General features: G+C 50.3%; 2 protein-coding genes across 2 annotated transcripts; both read right to left on the minus strand.

Moving 5' to 3' along the window:
- Positions 1–1028: 1028 nt before the first annotated feature.
- On the minus strand, positions 1029–5148 carry LOC134502725 (nicotinamide N-methyltransferase-like). Its single transcript, XM_063311197.1, has 3 exons — positions 4842–5148; positions 3958–4165; positions 1029–1636 (listed from the first exon to the last, which is right to left on the minus strand). Exons 1-3 carry the CDS (start codon positions 4993–4995, stop codon positions 1210–1212), a joined length of 789 nt encoding a protein of 262 aa, XP_063167267.1. The 5' UTR covers positions 4996–5148; the 3' UTR covers positions 1029–1209.
- Positions 5149–10172: 5024 nt separating this feature from the next.
- LOC134502733 (nicotinamide N-methyltransferase-like) lies at positions 10173–14288 on the minus strand. Its single transcript, XM_063311204.1, has 3 exons — positions 13982–14288; positions 13098–13305; positions 10173–10780 (listed from the first exon to the last, which is right to left on the minus strand). The coding sequence occupies exons 1-3, from the start codon at positions 14133–14135 to the stop codon at positions 10354–10356; spliced, it is 789 nt and encodes a 262-aa protein (XP_063167274.1). The 5' UTR covers positions 14136–14288; the 3' UTR covers positions 10173–10353.
- Between the last annotated feature and the right edge of the window lie 431 nt (positions 14289–14719).

Raw genomic sequence — 14719 nt, forward strand, 5'->3', positions numbered from 1 at the left:
TTGGTCCGGATGATTTCTCCATGGCAGAGGAGGCAGAGAGGAAAGTGTGGAGGTGGGCGGGAGGTCTCAGTCTCAGCTCTCCATTCTTCCCATCTGCTCGAAACTGATGCTGGACAGAGAATCAAGTCTCCAGACAGTCTCCACCATTAGGGAAGTCTCTTGGAAGAGGGGAAAGCCAGGAAGAGGGAATTCGATGTGATTCGATTTGATATTTAATGGGCCAAATTCCTGGGGGAAGGGAGTGGAGACCATCACCCCCTGATGGCTTCTCAGCTTTTTGCAGGAACTACTCCTGTGGGACTGCTGCACCACAACTAGGACATCTTTTATGCCAATGCTGACAGCTTTCTTAATTATGATTGGGGGGGGTGCCCTTGGTCAAGCACATCCCTGAATCTTACCCCCAACTGCTTAATCGGGCCTGTTATCTTCAAGTGTGTTTTGAAAAAGAAGCCCCAGGAGAGAGACATAAAGCTGACGGAACATCCACCGGGAGCACAAAGGATGCTCTCGGAATCCTGCTGGCCCAGAATGCCACAGAGATCCTGCAGTTTATAAGTAAATCGGTTGTGCCTCTATTGCTTCATCAGAACTTTCCTAAAGTAGCTGCCACGTTTATTCTTTCCAGACCAGCGGCATCTTGGAATGCGATCGAACCAAGGGGCCTGGGAAGGGTCTGCTCTTGGCCAGCAGGATAACTCCCCCAAACTGAGCAGGATGGGGAAAAAATTAACGTGTGGGGAGAAGCCAGCAAAAACGAGACTGGCTTCAACAAATGGGGTGCATGCGGCTGGGGGCTGCAGAGAAAAATATTCCTGGCAATTCCCCCAGCGCATCCTGGTGGGAGAGGCAGCTGGGCAGCGGCTCAGAGTGCCACGGACCGCTCTCTGCCGAGCCCTCTCCCTCCCTTTCCCGGAAGCAGGACCCACGGAGGAGCAGAGGCGGCCCGCTTGGTGCTGCCCAGAGGATCCACCTGCACAAACACAGAGATCCAACACAAGGGGAGCAGGAACCCACACACACACACCCAGATGCAAGATGCTACTTTATTACACAGAAGAATGTACAGACTTCTCCTATGCGCATGCTAGGAAAGGGGTGGGAAGGATTCCAGAAGCCATGCGCCCTCTTTCTTCCCTAACTTGCATCACCCAATCTTAACAATGGTTGGAGAAGCCTCTAATCGTTATGACAACAGCTGCGTCATTTTCACAGGCTACATTTCTGGGCAAAAAGCAGGAACCGTCCCTTCCCATCAGTTATGGACAAGGGGAAGTCAATCCTGATTTCTTCAAACCGTTTAATGACAAAGCCAGCCTGTCTTGCTGCCTCTTCCACCACCTTCTTATCCAGGTAGAGGACAGGAAACTGGTGTTGGCCAACCATGTAATAGTGCTCTTCAAGGGCTGAATAGAAGAAAACGTGCCCCCCTGGTTTCACCAGGGAACTGATGTTCCTGAAGGCCGCCTGGTAGGTGGGGATGTCTTTGCAAGCCACTTCCAAGCAGAAAGTGGAGAGCAAACAATCCGCAGGAGGAAGAACGAGCGGAGCCAAAGGGTTGGGTTGGGTCACATCGCATTTCAGGACCTGCCTGACAGCTCTTCGCACCTTCTCTTCCTTCTCTGGCCACTTTTCCCTGGGGGGAAGAGACAGGATGAATCTGACCTGCACGCCTCCACACCTGCGTCATCTCCACTGACCTGGGATTGCCCCTCTTTCCCTGGATTACGATAGGGCAGGCTTCCCCGTCTGCTGCCGTTCAGAAACAGGACAGCCGTTCTCCCTGCCACCACTGCCACCACCACCCTGCTCCTCGCCCTGCTTCCTGCTAGAAGCACAGTGGCAGAATGACTCCAAGGAGCCTCTGGCAAAGGGATGGCGGGCAACCTCCTGCAGGTCCATGTCTCCTATCCATTTATCCTAAAGAAAGTTTTAGGCCTTCCCAACCTGGCATGTTGCTAGTGATGCCACCCTTCCCTCCTTCCGAAGACACCATTTTGTAGAAGGCTATTTCACGCTCTGAATGCGAGCAGGTGCCCTTTGGGCATGCCTTCCGAACAGTGAGAGGTGGCCTGCCAATTTCATTCAGGAATAGCGCCAAGAGGCAGAAGCAAATATCTGTTTGCTTCTGTCTCTCGGCAGACACGTGGACACCCCTGCCCCGCACCCCCACTTGCAAACTCCCTGCCTGTGCTGGCTTGCTCCTTTGAGGAATTGCTCCCAGAGCAGACTGGGGGGCCTCCTTCTGATGCAGCGAATCCTGGCTGGTCCAGAACAGTAACACAGGCTCTTTGGGCACCTCCGAAAACAGCCTCCCTGGGAGTTATTTCTCAACCCATAATTTCTGATGCTCTCTACGGAGGGCCAGAAGGAGAGGGCCTTTTCCAGAACAGAAGGGGAGCCCTCTGCCGACCCTTCTTCCCCATCGCTGCAAGATTAGCTGTCCTTGTTTCTGAGGAGGGGTTCTTGCTCTGCCAGCTAACATGTCTCAGAGGTTCCGCGTCTCTGGGCCAAATCTCTGCTACCCCCGAGAGTGCCCTCGGCAGGCCCTCCAGTCTCTGGAAACGAAGGGACGGCTTTGGCTGAGAGGCCACCTGTCTGGAGATGGACAGAATGCGGCAACGTTCCTGTTCTTTGGCCCCATTTGGCTGCAGAAATGCTCTTTTGAGTAGGGGACTGACTTTCTAAAGCAGTTCTCTTTCTCAACCCTGCCAACTTGAAGATTAATTCCCCAGACGGAATTCTGGGAGTGGAAGTCCGCACATCTTAAGGCTGCCAAGGCTGAGAAACGCTCTTCTAAAGGGAGGGAAAGAGATTTCTCTTTAACTAAATATCTTGGGTCAGTCTTGCCTAAAACCCCTTCAGTTAGATTGATGTCTCTGGTTTAACCAGAAATAAAGGGCGTGCTGTTTGCCATTTTTCTTTTATGTTTGTCTTTTTCCAACCCACAAAATATCCTTGAATTCCCCCAAACCCTGCCATCTCAGCACTCTCAGCTGAGGACCACATCTCTTCATCCAGTGCAGCCCGCTGTTTCCCAGAGAACTGGTAACAAGGCCTTCATCCTACGGCCAGAGATCTCAGCTGAACTAGCTCCACCCTGTCCTGGAGCTCCTATCATCTTTCTCAGTCATGCTTCTCTCTGTCTGTCTGTCTGTCTGTCTGTCTGTCTGTCTGTCTCGGTGTCTGTGTGCGTGTGTTTGTCTCTTCCTGTACACTTGCGCAATAGCATCTGCAATTTGAGTTCCAACTTGGCGACTTTGCAGATGTGTTGGAATGTAGCCTTCACTGTCTGCAGGAAACTGGTAGAGACATTTGGGGAATTTAGCCTAACATCTGGGAAAGCCCAGACAGGGAGATCTGAGACCAAATGTGTACCTGTGCTTCTCTCGGCGCAGCAGAATGGATTCGGAGCACCTTCCCATAATACTTTCAATTTTTAATAGCTAAACATAATAATAACTACACTCTCAGTAGCTCCTAGCTGCAATTTCATCTATAGCCTACCTTTCAGATACTGTCTTTCTGAGCAAGAAATATGCACATCCCCTTAGCATCAGACAGTGAGAAGGGGAAGTTGATCCTGATTCCTTCATTGGAAGAAGTGGCTTGAGAAAAAACACCCGTCATTACACTCGGTTAATGAGATCTTCCCGAAGGAGGTGCACTCGGGATGTGTTTGGTCAACCTTGGTCTGGGACGGGACAAGCAGCCAGCTGACTGTTTTAGGAGCCTCCTGTGCTCTCCACAGGAGATACAGTTAGCTTATCTTGTGCTCCTCTGGTTTATGCATGAGCTGTACTGTTTTATTCAGTCAGTAAAAGTATAAATATGGGCTTCTCTTTCCTTCAGCCTACATGTTCTATGAGCCTCCCAGAAAGCAAGATGGAGCAAAAAAGTGAAGGAGTCTTTAAATGAAGGGTAGCTAGATGGCCCATGTGGCTTCTGTCTCCGTACCTGTCTCCCTCCAGCTCACAGACGTATTTCACCACCGGACTCCAGTCGAAAGCCCCCGGTTCCTTCTTCAGCCATCGCTGCATCTCCTCCCGGTTCTGGTCAGCGTAGTCGGTGGCTATGATCTCTCGGAAGGATTCACAGGCGGACAGGAAATGGTGGATGCTTGGGCCACTGCCGATGTCAATCAGGGTGTCTCCCTTGATGCCATCTGTAGCCCATCACCCCAAACACAGTTTTTCAAGTCTCAGCCAAGATCCTTGGGCACCATCTCCTTGACCGTTTGCCCTTCATGTGGCTAACCTCCTTGCATGTCTTGGAGTGCACTGTGTTCTGCTCAGTTGCTGGAGGTGTGGGCATGGTTAAGAACCCCGCCAGAGAAGGGAGATGTTGGCGACTCTGTGCTTCACCAACAGAAGCACGATTCGCATTGGAGATTGCTCATGTCAGGCAACCGAATTCTGCAACACCTCTGGAATGAGAATTGCCACTTCAAGAAATAGATACAACCCTCCTTTGGACATTCTTCAGCAGGATGTTGTGTTCCACTTCAGTTTTCAAGTGCCTAACCCTTCTTCATTCTATGCATTCTATGCATTTTGATAGACACAGCCATTTGTACCCGCCTCGTCTGCATATTTTGTCAATAAATGAATTTGGGCAAACGTGTCATCCTACGCAGATTTTTGTACATGTCAGATAATCTGAGCAAGATATCCACTCACAGATAGCCTTAACGTTTATGTTAAGCCAAGCATTTGCATCATTCACAGAATCGCAAGAAGCTCATTGCCTTTGTGTTCTAGTCTGCACATTAGTCTGAGAGCGCAAATTACGCTGATCCCACTAAGAACCGGAGCCAACATCCCCCAGTTGCAAACACTTACCTGAAGTGAAAAGCCTGTGGAGATTTTTCAGATAAAATCGTAAAGAGGCATTGTTTGCATCATTCCCAGGCCTTAAGGTATAATATGATTCCAAATAATCTTTTGGAACAAAATACTTATCGTAGCATTCTTTTCCCGTGAAAGTTGGCTCCATTTCCACCAAAACCTTGCAAAAGGCTCAACCTCGACTTTTTGGCTTGCTTTGCTTTAGGGTTTTAAGGAGTCCGCCTGGCGCCTCCGGATCTTTATGCCTGCAATTTCCCAATCAGAAGGTCTGTCCCGTCCCCTGTTCCCGCCTATCTCACTCTCTGATCCTCTTCAAAGGGGGAGGCAGAACATTCCTCTGGGGAAGAATGTTTGATCGGGTGGTTTGCATGGAGAACAAACTTTGGGTAGCAGCTTCTGATAGGAGGCTGGAGGACTGTCCCCGTGCTGAAGTCCTCTCCGCCCACTCATGACTGGGCAGGAAAGTAACTTGCCACCGCCACCAAGGCTAGTAGCCATCGGACCCATGGTCCTGTGCTCACAGAGAAGATCATCGTGGCTTGAGAAAGGTGCAGCTTCCCCGGTCCTAACGGTCTCTATTTTTCTTGCCCCAATGTTCCCCGTGGTTGAACGGGCACGCAGGTTCTTGCAGCAAGGCAAGACTGTGAGGCTTGTTTCTGGGAAGCAAAAGTCATACTGAGATCAGGAGCAACCCCCTGGGTTGAGGCAACCTAGCAGCTGGATTTATCGATGTTTGCTGTTTATCACGGGGTACCTTTTGGTTGCACATGGCTGTATTGTCTAAGTTCTCCTGGGAGAACATTTGCCCTTCCAAAGGCCTAGGAATGTGCCAATCAGCAGAAACATTTATGGGCAGCAGCCAGCCGGTGTAATGATTGCCTATTCTAAAATGCATCAGACTCATAAGCAGGAATTCAAAGATATCGGATTTATTAAGGAACAGCATGCAGGATCACAAAGAAAGCTGAGAATGGTAAAAGTGCGGGCAATTCAAAACTAAAAACCCTCGGTGAAAACGAAATCCCTCCCCCCGTAGAATCTTCTCAAGTCCACAACCACAGGTGCTCCGAACGGTCTTGGATGGTCTGCGGGAAAAGTCCTTGAGCAGAGAAAACAACCCCAACACATTCCATTCTCCTGATTCCACATACAGAGCTTGGCACAAGGTCTCACAGCAGCTCCCTCCCAAGCAGAAAGACGCGTCAGCGCCATGGCATGGGAAACGTTACGATGTGTGAAATACATTGAAACAGTGCACATGACAGCCAGATGGGCAGGCTCTAAGAAAAGCCACTGAAAACCCCTCAGGAATGCTGTCCTTACTACACTCTACATGGGAACCCCCCTACAATCACCTTCTTTTGAAATGCCTCATGGCTTTGCCTCTCGTCTCCACCGATCGGTTTCCTTAGTTTATAATTCAGTGCGGTTTGCGAACTCAGAAAATGAGCTACTTTGGTCTAAGGGTGAAGGTGCTGGACTCGAAACTCGGCATCCCAGTGGGTGGGGGTGGGGCGGAGGGACACGGCCAAGAGTGACAGCATTTTTCGTGAGCTCTTAACTCTTCTATTTTAGTTCCTCCTTTATTTAGTTTTCAGATCGTTTACTTAGATGGGGACTTGGTTGCTGAGAATGGCCTTTTAGCTGCTAAAAAGGTCACTGCACTTTTTGGTGAGCTGCCAGATGCCAATCAGAAAATAGATGAACTTAAGGCTATAATGGAAAAGCATGCAACTAAACCTTTTACGGAGTCCGCCACCAACTCGGTTGCTCTGGAACGTACCCAAATCCGTATGCTGCCCAAGACCCCAGTCGTACGGAAAATGCCAGGGATGAGCTAGTTCTGCAGCGACTCCGGATTCTGCTCCAGATTGCAATTAATCCTCTTAATGAGGGCAGGTGGCCCAACAGGCAAGCAGTGAGACACTCCCCCTCACAACACCTTTGCCGTAGAGCAGGGTTTCTCAACCCGGTTTCCGCGGAATCCCGGGGTTCCACAAGAGGTCGCTCGGGGTTCCCTGGGAGATCAAGACCGATTTAAAAAATTATTTCAAATCCAGGCCACTTCACATTAAAGAGGTACGTTTTGTTCTTTATTTTTAGTTTAAGAACACTGCTGATGCATATATATACATTCTGTGAAATGAATGTAACAGTTTTGTAACTTCTGAACTGTATTTGAGCCGGAATGTGCAGGGGTTCCCCGAGGCCCGAAAAATATTTCAGGGGTTCCTCCAGGGTCAAAACCTTGAGAAAGGCTGCCGCTGAGTATATTCCAGCAAGCTTACTGAAATCTCCTGGCTTCCCAGATGGCATGGACTTGAGAAAATATCATTGACTTCCAGCCATTTCTCACCCCCTACAGCAAGTTTTACTCTTAAACATTTTCTAAGGGGATTTCAAATTACGCCTGCACGTGTCTTCCACAGTAGTAGCGCACGGCCTCTTCTAAGTCCTGGGTGGAGAGCCGAGCCCACGCGGGAGAACCGCTTAAGCCCCGGAGTTCGTAATCTCAGCCAGCAGCTCCCCACACAGCAGAGCGTTGCACCCACTGCAAGGCCTGGACCAGGCAGGCACAGGAGGCTTTGCACTCAACTTAATTAAAGGGAAGGTCCAGACATCCGTCGACCCTACGGAGGATGAGGGAGGACTAGCTCAGTTGCTCGGCACACTCTCGACAGAAGGGCAACAAACTACTGTGCGCAAACCGGAGCCAGGCGAATTCTCTCCATAGGAGCCCAGAACATAATTGACCTTCAGACTTGGAGCCCCAGCCTGGCCTTGTTGGCTCTGCCCATGAAGCTCCTCCTCCTGCAGAATTGCCCCCGGTGCCAGACACCCTCCGCCTGGTTGGCAACAGCAGACCGGTTCTCTGCCTTCTCCTCCGGGCAGCAGTTCATTCCACCCAGGCGTTGCTCCTTCTGGACAACGGTCCGGAGGCAGCACCCCGAGAGGACCAGTGGAGTGACCGCTGCGTCCTGCTGACCATCCCACCATCCTCTCTTGGAACAGAGCCAGATGGGCCCCCAGATAAGCAGAGCCAGATTTCCTTGGATGTCCGGCCCAGTTTGATATATTTGTTTTTGCAGGAGACATGGATGCCGGGGGAATTTTCAATGCCCAACCACTTTCCTCGGCTAGCCCCCGCACAGCCCAGCCTCAGAGTTGGCAGACCCGGTGGGGGGTGGGCTTGGTCTATGTGTAGCCTCTAACTTAGGGGTCCAACTTGTAAAACCACCCTCCCCCCCAGCTGGAGAATGCCGTATCAGCTTTGTCAGTCTTTGACCAATTTTCCTTACTATGTATTAATCCCCATCTTCCTCCTCAGCAGCTCCACCCACAGGTCACCCAAACCTGGAACCAGGTTGATCCTGTCCTCACTCTTTGCCTGAATAATCCTTCCCTTTTCTGGCATACTGTAACAAATTGTTCCCATAACAACATTACACAATTGAGTGGTAGCATCCCTTCAGGTACCTGGGTACCTCATTTCCAAGCCCTCTGCTGTGATCTGCATGCTAACACCTATGCGATGGATGTTCCTTTATCCTCACCTCTGCAGTGGCCCCCAGTCACACGCAAGGAAGTTAGGAAGCTTAGTAGCCAGCTTCAGGGTGCGACAGCCCCCAGGAGTGACCATATCCCCCCTGAGCTAATTAAGTCCAAGCCAGAATGGAGGGCCCTGTATTGGCCTCCTTCTTTTCCTATACCAACCACACAGCTAAGATTGCAGAGGACTGGGGGAAGCCATCATTTTTCCCTCATATAAAAAGGGCGATAGAAATGACCCACCTAGTTATGGGCCAGTTAGTTTATTGAACGTCATTAGCAAACTATGTGCCAGATACCTATTCACCAAACTCCAAACCTGGGCAACAGATGAGGGAATAGTCAACCCAGAGCAAGCAGGGTTGCATCTGGGACAATCTACTGTAGACCATTGCTTAGTGCTTCAACACCTGGCAGACAAATATACAAACCCCTCTGGCCTGAATCGATCTGCAGCCTTTATTGATTCCAAGGCAGTTTTTGATAATATCTCAAGGGTCAGACTCTGGGACATCCTGAGCAGATCCTCTATAGACAAAGGACTCTTGCTCCTAATTCACAACTTACTGTACAGGAGATGATAAAACCAGCCATAGAGTAAGATGTAACCGGGGAAGGGACCTTCCGATTTTACTCCGACTGTCAAGGGGGTGAAAGAAGGATGTATTTTAGCACTCTTGCAACATTTTAGCTCTTTCTTAAGGAGCATACCCCTGATCTACTGAGCTAATAACTCTATCACAGGAGGAGATAAGCTTGGTCCGGATGATTTCTCCATGGCAGAGGAGGCAGAGAGGAAAGTGTGGAGGTGGGCGGGAGGTCTCAGTCTCAGCTCTCCATTCTTCCCATCTGCTCGAAACTGATGCTGGACAGAGAATCAAGTCTCCAGACAGTCTCCACCATTAGGGAAGTCTCTTGGAAGAGGGGAAAGCCAGGAAGAGGGAATTCGATGTGATTCGATTTGATATTTAATGGGCCAAATTCCTGGGGGAAGGGAGTGGAGACCATCACCCCCTGATGGCTTCTCAGCTTTTTGCAGGAACTACTCCTGTGGGACTGCTGCACCACAACTAGGACATCTTTTATGCCAATGCTGACAGCTTTCTTAATTATGATTGGGGGGGGTGCCCTTGGTCAAGCACATCCCTGAATCTTACCCCCAACTGCTTAATCGGGCCTGTTATCTTCAAGTGTGTTTTGAAAAAGAAGCCCCAGGAGAGAGACATAAAGCTGACGGAACATCCACCGGGAGCACAAAGGATGCTCTCGGAATCCTGCTGGCCCAGAATGCCACAGAGATCCTGCAGTTTATAAGTAAATCGGTTGTGCCTCTATTGCTTCATCAGAACTTTCCTAAAGTAGCTGCCACGTTTATTCTTTCCAGACCAGCGGCATCTTGGAATGCGATCGAACCAACGGGCCTGGGAAGGGTCTGCTCTTGGCCAGCAGGATAACTCCCCCAAACTGAGCAGGATGGGGAAAAATTTAACGTGTGGGGAGAAGCCAGCAAAAACGAGACTGGCTTCAACAAATGGGGTGCATGCGGCTGGGGGCTGCAGAGAAAAATATTCCTGGCAATTCCCCCAGCGCATCCTGGTGGGAGAGGCAGCTGGGCAGCGGCTCAGAGTGCCACGGACCGCTCTCTACCGAGCCCTCTCCCTCCCTTTCCCGGAAGCAGGACCCACGGAGGAGCAGAGGCGGCCCGCTTGGTGCTGCCCAGAGGATCCACCTGCACACACAGAGACCCAACACAAGGGGAGCAGGAACCCCCCCCCCCAGATGCAAGATGCTACTTTATTACACAGAAGAATGTACAGACTTCTCCTATGCGCATGCTAGGAAAGGGGTGGGAAGGATTCCAGAAGCCATGCGCCCTCTTTCTTCCCTAACTTGCATCACCCAATCTTAACAATGGTTGGAGAAACCTCTAATGGTTATGACAACAGCTGCGTCATTTTCACAGGCTACATTTCTGGGCAAGAAGCAGGGACCGTCCCTTCCCATCAGTTATGGACAAGGGGAAGTCAATCCTGATTTCTTCAAGCCATTTAATGGCAAAGCCAGCCTGTCTTGCTGCCTCTACTACCATCTCTTTCTCCAAGTAGACATCATTGAACTCGCGTTGGCCAACCATGTAATAGCGCCCTTGAAGGCTTGTATACATCACAAGATGCCCCCCTGGTTTCACCAGGGAACTGATGTTCCTGAAGGCCATTCGGTAGGTGGGGATGTCTTTGCAAGCCGCTTCCAAACAGAAAGTGGAGAGCAAACAATCCGCAGGAGGAAGAACGAGCGGAGCCAAAGGGTTGGGTTGGGTCACATCGCATTTCAGGACCTGCCTGACAGCTCTTCGCACCTTCTCTTCCTTCTCTGGCCACTTTTCCCTGGGGGGAAGAGACAGGATGAATCTGACCTGCACGCCTCCACACCTGCGTCATCTCCACTGACCTGGGATTGCCCCTCTTTCCCTGGATTACGATAGGGCAGGCTTCCCCGTCTGCTGCCGTTCAGAAACAGGACAGCCGTTCTCCCTGCCACCACTGCCACCACCACCCTGCTCCTCGCCCTGCTTCCTGCTAGAAGCACAGTGGCAGAATGACTCCAAGGAGCCTCTGGCAAAGGGATGGCGGGCAACCTCCTGCAGGTCCATGTCTCCTATCCATTTATCCTAAAGAAAGTTTTAGGCCTTCCCAACCTGGCATGTTGCTAGTGATGCCACCCTTCCCTCCTTCCGAAGACACCATTTTGTAGAAGGCTATTTCACGCTCTGAATGCGAGCAGGTGCCCTTTGGGCATGCCTTCCGAACAGTGAGAGGTGGCCTGCCAATTTCATTCAGGAATAGCGCCAAGAGGCAGAAGCAAATATCTGTTTGCTTCTGTCTCTCGGCAGACGCGTGGACACCCCTGCCCCGCACCCCCACTTGCAAACTCCCTGCCTGTGCTGGCTTGCTCCTTTGAGGAATTGCTCCCAGAGCAGACTGGGGGGCCTCCTTCTGATGCAGCGAATCCTGGCTGGTCCAGAACAGTAACACAGGCTCTTTGGGCACCTCCGAAAACAGCCTCCCTGGGAGTTATTTCTCAACCCATAATTTCTGATGCTCTCTACGGAGGGCCAGAAGGAGAGGGCCTTTTCCAGAACAGAAGGGGAGCCCTCTGCCGACCCTTCTTCCCCATCGCTGCAAGATTAGCTGTCCTTGTTTCTGAGGAGGGGTTCTTGCTCTGCCAGCTAACATGTCTCAGAGGTTCCGCGTCTCTGGGCCAAATCTCTGCTACCCCCGAGAGTGCCCTCGGCAGGCCCTCCAGTCTCTGGAAACGAAGGGACGGCTTTGGCTGAGAGGCCACCTGTCTGGAGATGGACAGAATGCGGCAACGTTCCTGTTCTTTGGCCCCATTTGGCTGCAGAAATGCTCTTTTGAGTAGGGGACTGACTTTCTAAAGCAGTTCTCTTTCTCAACCCTGCCAACTTGAAGATTAATTCCCCAGACGGAATTCTGGGAGTGGAAGTCCGCACATCTTAAGGCTGCCAAGGCTGAGAAACGCTCTTCTAAAGGGAGGGAAAGAGATTTCTCTTTAACTAAATATCTTGGGTCAGTCTTGCCTAAAACCCCTTCAGTTAGATTGATGTCTCTGGTTTAACCAGAAATAAAGGGCGTGCTGTTTGCCATTTTTCTTTTATGTTTGTCTTTTTCCAACCCACAAAATATCCTTGAATTCCCCCAAACCCTGCCATCTCAGCACTCTCAGCTGAGGACCACATCTCTTCATCCAGTGCAGCCCGCTGTTTCCCAGAGAACTGGTAACAAGGCCTTCATCCTACGGCCAGAGATCTCAGCTGAACTAGCTCCACCCTGTCCTGGAGCTCCTATCATCTTTCTCAGTCATGCTTCTCTCTGTCTGTCTGTCTGTCTGTCTGTCTGTCTGTCTCGGTGTCTGTGTGCGTGTGTTTGTCTCTTCCTGTACACTTGCGCAATAGCATCTGCAATTTGAGTTCCAACTTGGCGACTTTGCAGATGTGTTGGAATGTAGCCTTCACTGTCTGCAGGAAACTGGTAGAGACATTTGGGGAATTTAGCCTAACATCTGGGAAAGCCCAGACAGGGAGATCTGAGACCAAATGTGTACCTGTGCTTCTCTCGGCGCAGCAGAATGGATTCGGAGCACCTTCCCATAATACTTTCAATTTTTAATAGCTAAACATAATAATAACTACACTCTCAGTAGCTCCTAGCTGCAATTTCATCTATAGCCTACCTTTCAGATACTGTCTTTCTGAGCAAGAAATATGCACATCCCCTTAGCATCAGACAGTGAGAAGGGGAAGTTGATCCTGATTCCTTCATTGGAAGAAGTGGCTTGAGAAAAAACACCCGTCATTACACTCGGTTAATGAGATCTTCCCGAAGGAGGTGCACTCGGGATGTGTTTGGTCAACCTTGGTCTGGGACGGGACAAGCAGCCAGCTGACTGTTTTAGGAGCCTCCTGTGCTCTCCACAGGAGATACAGTTAGCTTATCTTGTGCTCCTCTGGTTTATGCATGAGCTGTACTGTTTTATTCAGTCAGTAAAAGTATAAATATGGGCTTCTCTTTCCTTCAGCCTACATGTTCTATGAGCCTCCCAGAAAGCAAGATGGAGCAAAAAAGTGAAGGAGTCTTTAAATGAAGGGTAGCTAGATGGCCCATGTGGCTTCTGTCTCCGTACCTGTCTCCCTCCAGCTCACAGACGTATTTCACCACCGGACTCCAGTCGAAAGCCCCCGGTTCCTTCTTCAGCCATCGCTGCATCTCCTCCCGGTTCTGGTCAGCGTAGTCGGTGGCTATGATCTCTCGGAAGGATTCACAGGCGGACAGGAAATGGTGGATGCTTGGGCCACTGCCGATGTCAATCAGGGTGTCTCCCTTGATGCCATCTGTAGCCCATCACCCCAAACACAGTTTTTCAAGTCTCAGCCAAGATCCTTGGGCACCATCTCCTTGACCGTTTGCCCTTCATGTGGCTAACCTCCTTGCATGTCTTGGAGTGCACTGTGTTCTGCTCAGTTGCTGGAGGTGTGGGCATGGTTAAGAACCCCGCCAGAGAAGGGAGATGTTGGCGACTCTGTGCTTCACCAACAGAAGCACGATTCGCATTGGAGATTGCTCATGTCAGGCAACCGAATTCTGCAACACCTCTGGAATGAGAATTGCCACTTCAAGAAATAGATACAACCCTCCTTTGGACATTCTTCAGCAGGATGTTGTGTTCCACTTCAGTTTTCAAGTGCCTAACCCTTCTTCATTCTATGCATTCTATGCATTTTGATAGACACAGCCATTTGTACCCGCCTCGTCTGCATATTTTGTCAATAAATGAATTTGGGCAAACGTGTCATCCTACGCAGATTTTTGTACATGTCAGATAATCTGAGCAAGATATCCACTCACAGATAGCCTTAACGTTTATGTTAAGCCAAGCATTTGCATCATTCACAGAATCGCAAGAAGCTCATTGCCTTTGTGTTCTAGTCTGCACATTAGTCTGAGAGCGCAAATTACGCTGATCCCACTAAGAACCGGAGCCAACATCCCCCAGTTGCAAACACTTACCTGAAGTGAAAAGCCTGTGGAGATTTTTCAGATAAAATCGTAAAGAGGCATTGTTTGCATCATTCCCAGGCCTTAAGGTATAATATGATTCCAAATAATCTTTTGGAACAAAATACTTATCGTAGCATTCTTTTCCCGTGAAAGTTGGCTCCATTTCCACCAAAACCTTGCAAAAGGCTCAACCTCGACTTTTTGGCTTGCTTTGCTTTAGGGTTTTAAGGAGTCCGCCTGGCGCCTCCGGATCTTTATGCCTGCAATTTCCCAATCAGAAGGTCTGTCCCGTCCCCTGTTCCCGCCTATCTCACTCTCTGATCCTCTTCAAAGGGGGAGGCAGAACATTCCTCTGGGGAAGAATGTTTGATCGGGTGGTTTGCATGGAGAACAAACTTTGGGTAGCAGCTTCTGATAGGAGGCTGGAGGACTGTCCCCATGCTGAAGTCCTCTCCGCCCACTCATGACTGGGCAGGAAAGTAACTTGCCACCGCCACCAAGGCTAGTAGCCATCGGACCCATGGTCCTGTGCTCACAGAGAAGATCATCGTGGCTTGAGAAAGGTGCAGCTTCCCCGGTCCTAACGGTCTCTATTTTTCTTGCCCCAATGTTCCCCGTGGTTGAACGGGCACGCAGGTTCTTGCAGCAAGGCAAGACTGTGAGGCTTGTTTCTGGGAAGCAAAAGTCATACTGAGATCAGGAGCAACCCCCTGGGTTGAGGCAACCTAGCAGCTGGATTTATCGATG

Source organism: Candoia aspera, chromosome 9, assembly GCF_035149785.1.
Source record: "Candoia aspera isolate rCanAsp1 chromosome 9, rCanAsp1.hap2, whole genome shotgun sequence".
NCBI lineage: Eukaryota > Metazoa > Chordata > Lepidosauria > Squamata > Boidae > Candoia > Candoia aspera.